Below are 7,604 nucleotides of genomic sequence, written 5' to 3'. Positions count from 1 at the left end.
AAGGTGCTGTGAAGTGCAATGTCCTCTGTCATCATCTGTTGAGGTAGCAGCAACAAAGGCAGAGACTTGAAAGGGATGAACAAAATGAGAAAGAAGGCTGGCTATAAGTCATACATAAAACATCATTTTTGGATTATTTCTGAATTGACAGGCAGGAAGCTTCTCATTTTTAACTTTTGGCAATTGCTCTCTGGACAGAACTGCAAAAAAAATCCAAAAACAAACAAACAAAAAAGATACAACTTTATCATTATTTCTCCTTCATTCATTCTAATGTATTTTGTTGTACTGTATCCTTACATGTCTTTTCTATTAAAGTTATTGATGCAGCCCTTTTGACATTAGACACTTCATTTAGTTCCTGAGAAGAGCCGTGGACAAAGTTCACAAATGTTCTCAGTTAGAATTTTAACAGGGTTTAATCATCACTTAGGAAAGAAGAGGTAAATACTGGATTTTTACCTGCCCAACAAATGTCTTTCAGACTTACAAAACAAACTATTACATTGGTAATGATTGTTTATCCTATGAAAAGATCAATCTTTAAACCAAATTTCCAACATACCAAAACAAACAGAAGAAACATACAAGGTCTTTGTAGTTTTATTTGACAAGAGTGTCAAAATATATAACATTTATACAGACAGAAATTAAAGAGAGTAGATTGAAAACAATCAAAGGACTTACAAATAAAGTACAAAATTTCCTCTAAAGAAATTTCTAGTTCATATAGTTCTGAACTAGAAGGCTGCAAAGATTTAAAAAAATTAAAAGTTTTTGCTTTTAATATGAACGCCTCGTGATATAAAATAAACATCATTATATACCATAAATCAACAGGTGGTGCAGTTAAACACAGCACCCTGGGGATTCTGTCAATTATTGTTCTTTTTTATGACCAGTTTGTTTAAAACCAACTGATTAAACAGAAAAGTCCATTTGAATTTCAACCCGTCCTAACTCAAAAAAACATGCAGCAGTGAATGATCAATTTATATTGCAGCTATACAACTTAAATTCCAAATGTGGGAGCTTTTCTTTAAAGAGGAAAGGAGCATTGGTCCACTACGAGCAGGCTATTTGTTAGCTTGTCCATTTTAGCTTTTACCTTGAACTAATAAATACCTTTTATATGCTGTTCATTCTATCCTTAACAAGACTTCCTGCAAATCCCCACATTAAACATAACAGTGACTATAACTTCAAACCTTTTCTTTGTGAGAAGACTGCACTCACAGTTGAGATGTAGAAAAGTTCCACAATGAGCAACAAATGTGCCGTAAATGTCTTGACAATATCACAATCCTTATTATTATAATCACCCTCAAGCAGAGTGTTTTTCTCTTCCCTTTGTGTACTAAACTATAAAAGAAAAATATCTGAGTATAAAACCGTAATAAAAAGCTGACAGAAAACTAGTCTCTTAAACAGACTGTTACAATAATTTAAATTACAAATCATTCCAAATTCAAGAGCATTTCACATTCATAATTTACTTGTACTAACCAAGTGTGGTTACACCCCAGAGTTCTCTTTCTCCGCAAAAAGCAGTTTTTCCTTAGCAGAGTCCTGAGGCCCTCTGTGTGTAGATTTCTGCATTTCTCTACTTTTGACCCACGTGTAAGCTGAAGAGCCGCCCAGAACCATCATGTTACTGGTCCACCAAAGCAGGCTCTTACTGGATGAGTTATACACCACTGCTATAACAGTCTGAGCACAAGCCTTTGCTGTTCCTGAGACGTTATGAGTGAGAGGGCTGGTAAATTTGATCTGGAGGCCTGTGACGTAGCCGATGGCAAAACCAAACACCCCTCCTAGCGTCATCATCCCCCAAAAGTGGAGATTGGTCAGTCCACTAAAGCTGCCCACTTTTCCCACTTCCCCAAACACAAAGATGAGAGGAAGGAAGAGGACACACGCATTGATGTTGTTGTAAAAGGACAGTTTCCAGATGCTTCCATCCACAGCAGGCATCACCTTCTTGGTGTAAATGGCATTGAGAGACACAAAGGCGCTTGCCAGCACCCCAAAAAACACACCGGACCAAGACAGGGACCCAGCCAGGCCTTCCTGGTCCACACCCAGCCAGAATCCACCTGAAAGGCAAAAGTGTAAAGTACTGAGAAATCACAACTGACTTTAAGTTAAACATTTATGTTTTTCATGACTTTTTGCTGTAGGTGCACAGCTGTTCTTCATTGCATATTATTAGTCAGTCACTTGAACTCAAAAATGATGCAAGAAAAAACACATAAAAAATGTGATTGGAAAGTAAGGTTTGTCCATGAAATGATGATTTCTGAATACGTCCTGGCTCAAAACTAAATGTTTTGGGTTTTAAAAAAATGAACATGAATTTGTTTTAGGCTTTGAAGTCTGAAGTTAGCATTTGAAGTCTGAAAACAGGCCAATTGCATTATTTTGATTATTTGTCATTTTCAGCAGGCGAATATTGATATATCTTTTTATTTGGAATTTGGAAGAAAATTATCAGTAATTCATAAAACACAAAAAGAATCACATTTTCATCAAACACAAAATCTGGTGATTTTGTAGTGGTCTCTTAATTTCTGTCTTATTATAAGTAAAAAAAAATCTGACTGCGGAACGAGTATTTTTTCATCGATATTAAGGAATTACTTAATACTGAAACAAGCTCCTATATCTAGCTCAAAAGTTAGTTTTGTTTTATTTCAAGTGTACTAATTTGCAGTAGAAACCAGACCAAAAATACTTGGTAAGATTTCGTGTTCTGGCAGTGTAGTCATATTGGCATTTAAAATAACTGCATGTAATCAGGATTATTTTTGTTTTTTGTTGTCCATGTCCTGTGAACTGGTTCAGTAACCAATCAGATGGGGACCTTCCACAAGCACCCCTAGGTAACCTTATAAGCAGTTATAGAAAATGGATGAATCTGTCTAAGCAAATATGTTTTTTTTTTATTTTCTATAGGATTTTACGTGGTTAAATAAATAAAACAAAAAACGGTACTCTAACATTTGTCATTTGTTATTTCTGTTGGTGTATTTTGCACAGTAATCGCAACAGGAATACACAAATATCAAAACATTATCAGATGAGCCAAATCCAGAGATTTAAAAACTGCAATCAACTGTCACTACTCAATGTTAGAAAAACACAAAATACCAGTGCAAGATGCAGTTAAATAATAATCAGCAGAAAACACGTTGACCTACCAAGAATGGTCCCACAGCAGATTAGAGCTTGGTAAGATGTGGTTTGCTTCAGGATAACAAATGATAACAGCACGTTAAAAACAGTGCTGAGGGATCGTCCGATTGTGTAAAAAGCCACTCCGACGTATTTTAAGCACAAGTTGTTGAAGGTGATCATTCCGATGAAGACAATGGACAGCGGCAGGACTTCACGCGACGTTTTCAAGTCGAATCTGACCGACGGGAAGTCGATGACTCCGGGACACAGCTTGGCGAAAAGCTGCATGATCCAGCACAGACCCACGGTCACCACACACTGGTAGAAAGTGACAAACAGTGGCGCATCCAGCTCTCGGTTGTCCAGCAGGTAGTTATTGAGGAAAACCATTGTTATTGAAACGAACCAGTAAAGTGCGACCACAGCGGCTATCTTGAAAGCTCGAAGAATGAACGACTCTTCGTGTTCATCTTGGTTCATCGTTTCCGAGCCGGACAGAGCCATCCTCAAAATGCTGGAGCGCTTCAGCTGCGTCCTGTTCATGATTGGAGACAAGACAACACCAGCTGCTTTCAAAAGTGCGACATTAACCGAGCTAAAGTGTAACTACATACTGACCAGGATGGAAACATGAGAGTTGTATCTTGCCACCCGGCATCAACAATCTAACTTCCGGTCTCAAACTTTTCAACATAAAAGTGCAAGCAAATGTGTATGTTTATATATTAAAGCATTTAATTTCTATCCAAGCGTTTAACGTTTTTCATATTTAAAACCCAATTAACAGTAAAACAGATACATAAATAAATAAATAAATAAATAAATAAATAAATAAGTAAATAAATACGATAATTAGACAAACTTAGTATGATTAATATACTTTACTGAAGACAGCATGAACGAAAGCTTACAAAATCAATGCCAAAAGTCTTCCTCACATATCATTAATAAATATCCTGTTACCTAAAATTATTTTTTTAGGCGTCTGCAAACTTTCCACAATATTTACATGTAGCATCGCCCTCGTCAAACTGCCTGAACAGGCTTATTCAGTAACCGCAGCTATTACTTCCTCATGTGAATGATGTTTTTATATTTAATGTTGTTTTTTAAAGTGTGTCACAGATTAATTACAACAATATGCGCCAGTTTAACAAATCCTCTTCGCCTATTTCCCAAGTAATAAAAGGTCTCTATTTGTAGTTAATGGTTTTTCATACACGAGTTAAACGAAACAATAACTAAAATACAGAGAAAAAATAGAACATGTATCAGTAACATTAAAACGCTTTCACAAAATGCTTCCATACCTGTTTGGAATATATGACCGATTTACCCCGTGTTACAGTTTCCGGAGGTCTGATCTGCGCAGTTAAACTTGGTAGTGACAGCTGTGTTTCTTGAAATACATAATTCTTGTGGTATTCTACAAACATTGGATGAGAAACCGGCGGCGCTGCAGCAAAAGGGGAGCTGCTGATGACAGTCGAAGAAGATGGCAGTGTGATTGCGCATGTGCGAATGACTTACTGATTTGGAAGGATCAGCTAAACTAAGTGTTTCCGTTGATGTTGGAATCTTAGTTTTAACTCAATGAAAAAAATACAAAATAATTCAACTTTTTATATAATATTTGAGTCATGATGATTTTTTATAACAATTTTATAATGGACATGCGTTCATCCATTGTTTACATCCATTACAGATTTAAAACGGGTAACTTATTGCAATATTTGTACAGTGTGCATAGTGCCTTTTGTATGTGTGTTTTTAGAGACCCTCTATTCTATTCTATTCTATTCTATTCTTATCCAAAACTGATTTATTAAACACCACATCTGCGTGTCACAAGCGATATGACAAGCACATTCTCTCTCACTCTGCTTCTCTCCCTGTTTTCTCTCTATTTCTCAATCTCTCTCTTACTCTGTATGCAGTCACAAGTATCAGCCAGTAGGTGGCAGCAAATTGTCATCAATATTTTTTTTTTAATCATGATTGTTGACATGGTTATGTAGCCTAGCCTTTAAGTGCTGTCTGGAATTAATTTTTAAGATTAGTTTACTCTGTATTCATTCTAGCCATTTAACAAGGGCATCGCAGTACTTGTCTGCAATGAATGGTTATGTGAATTAGTACATAAGCAAACATAGTTTTTAATTTAAAATAAGTTACCTATTGCACTTAGCTGATAGCAACAACCTTCATAATAATAATTAGAGAAGTTTCTATTTGAATCTTAGGTTCTCTGTTTTGATGTTTGAACAGGAGGCAGAGAGGATTATCTTTCTGCTGAAAGACTAGAGGTTCAGCCTCCAACTCTCCATGTATTAAACATATTTAGTCAAGACAACTTGCAGTGTTTTATACACATAAAACATTTTTAGCCATATAAAATAAGTATTATACACATTTTTTCTTAGAGAAAATATCTCTAATCGGTCATTACACCAGATGTTGACTACAACTCAAGTTATCATTATGCTTGTGGACTACTTTATACACTTACAGAAAGATATTAAATTCTTTGAAAAAAAGCCTTTAATGAGAATGACAGCTTTGTCAAGTCTCCTGTCTGGAGAAGCTACTCCTCTGCATTTAAAATATGGGATTTTGAGTTTTTCTTCCTCTAAGACTTGCTTGAAGTCTTGAAAGTTCTTCAGGATCCTTTACACACATTTTGAACTTGATTTTTTATTTCTTTAGATTTTCATCTGAATACAAATTAGGTGGTTGTGTTGGACATTCTGGTAGTGTTCTTTCCTTCAAACTAATTAAGAGTTAGTTAAGAGGCTTTATGTTTGGATTATTCTCTTGCTTTGAAATTGAAACGGACCTTATCTTTAGATTCTTATCAAAAATGTCTGTATATTTCTCTATTCTTCCCTCCTACAGTTATAGAAAGTCTGCTGGTGTTAAGACACTGTAATGTTCCCACTTGTAATTTTCACCCTTGGCATAGTGTTTTTGGTGATTTGCAGAATCACTTTTTCTTCAAACTCAGTGTACTCAACGCATCTGACCAAACTATATATATTTTCCCAGTATTTCATTGGCTTGTCCAAGTCTTCTGCAGTTATCGCTAAACAAGCTTCAGTCTTGTTTTTGCTTCACCAGACGAGTAACGGCCAAAGCTTTGGCCAAGAATAATCAAAACAATAATTATGTTGAAATAATGTTCTTCCCACTTCCAGATTAGAGAAAGAAAGCGATAGATAGGCGGGCAAATGGATGGACAGACAGTCAGATAGATGCTTTATTTATTTCACTGACCAAACTTTATGTCAAACTTCATAACTTCCAGCTGTCATTGATCTCTTCTACAATTCCAAGCTTGTTCACTTGCTGGAAAATTGTTGAGAGTTGTTTTTGTTTTTTTTCTAGTTTCATACCTTCTGTTACAATGCACAGCAAGTAACTTGATTGATGGACTGATGTTTGCTGCTGAGCCAGTAAGTTATACTTATGGACCTGTAGATGCGTTCAGCAAGGGTAAGACACTATGTCTCTCAAAGAACATAGGGGTGGTATTTTATAATTCAGCATATACAACAGTTACATCAGTCGGTGTTCAACCCTTCACTGTTCACTTTTGTTCTAGGGTTTTAGAAGGGGAGAGAACTTCTTTTCTGTTGTCAATCTCAAAACCCAGCCATGTGCCTTACTGACCTGGGCCAGATGGTGTTAAGTCAACTCTTTCTGACATTGACAGAATACAAGAAATATGCTGACTTCTCAGAAATAAAGGTGAGCAGAAACTGTATGGATTGGAGTTTATTGGAGTAGGAAAAAAAACTTAACCAGGAAAGAACTGTAGATTTGGAACTATTTTTAAATGTGATGTAACAACCATCAATCATTTAAAATTACTTTTGATGTTCACACATCAAACTCACTAATTATCAAAATCAAATACATATCTTTACACCACTTTTTTTTATTTCCAATCACATTTGCACTCTTGAAGCAAGTAAAGCAGATTTAAGGGTTTTTTTTCAGCACGTAATTATTGGAAAAATAAACTGTAAATCTAGCAGTATACTGGAATTATAGGGACAAATACTAAATTTTAATTTAGCAAATCTGCTTATAATTAATGAAAACATAATAAATTAATCTGAATAGCTAGTAAAACCAACAAACATATGATGCAATAATTAATGGCAAACTACAGATTACATGTGGACTGAAAGCCAGTTCTTTTACAATTATTTTCCACATTGGACAAAAATGACAGGGACTGAACACAGCACAGACATGGAAAAAACAAACTTTGGAAATCCTGCTGTTGTATTTCAATTGTGCACATTTGTGCTGTTATTTAAAACTGCAATACCATTTTGAATCACAACGTGGGTCTCAGTCCGGCTGTTTGGTCCACATCAGAGTGTAGTCACACCTGCATGAAAGGTCCGGTCCAATAGAGG

General features: G+C 35.7%; 1 protein-coding gene across 2 annotated transcripts; it reads right to left on the bottom strand.

Moving 5' to 3' along the window:
- Nucleotides 1–400: 400 nt before the first annotated feature.
- Nucleotides 401–4,637, bottom strand: slc35c1 (solute carrier family 35 member C1). 2 transcript variants are annotated; one of them, XM_032560117.1, is made up of 3 exons: nt 4,488–4,637; nt 3,201–3,712; nt 401–2,096 (listed from the first exon to the last, which is right to left on the bottom strand). In XM_032560117.1, exons 2-3 carry the CDS (start codon nt 3,679–3,681, stop codon nt 1,516–1,518), a joined length of 1,062 nt encoding a protein of 353 aa, XP_032416008.1. In that variant the 5' UTR covers nt 3,682–3,712; nt 4,488–4,637; the 3' UTR covers nt 401–1,515. The 2 variants fall into 2 exon arrangements, with proteins under 2 accessions (XP_032416008.1, XP_032416007.1); XM_032560116.1 differs by lacking the exon at nt 4,488–4,637 and adding an exon at nt 3,796–3,860.
- Between the last annotated feature and the right edge of the window lie 2,967 nt (nt 4,638–7,604).

Source organism: Xiphophorus hellerii, chromosome 4 (assembly GCF_003331165.1).
Source record: "Xiphophorus hellerii strain 12219 chromosome 4, Xiphophorus_hellerii-4.1, whole genome shotgun sequence".
NCBI lineage: Eukaryota > Metazoa > Chordata > Actinopteri > Cyprinodontiformes > Poeciliidae > Xiphophorus > Xiphophorus hellerii.
The sequence above is the reverse complement of the archived record's forward strand: the minus strand, read 5'-3'. Positions and strand labels throughout refer to the sequence as shown.

Coding starts and splice junctions, on each gene's coding strand:
- slc35c1 (XM_032560116.1), bottom strand. Junction 2,097..3,200: donor CTGCTGTGGGACCATTCTTG/GTAGGTCAACGT, acceptor TTTGCCTTTCAG/GTGGATTCTGGCTGGGTGTG.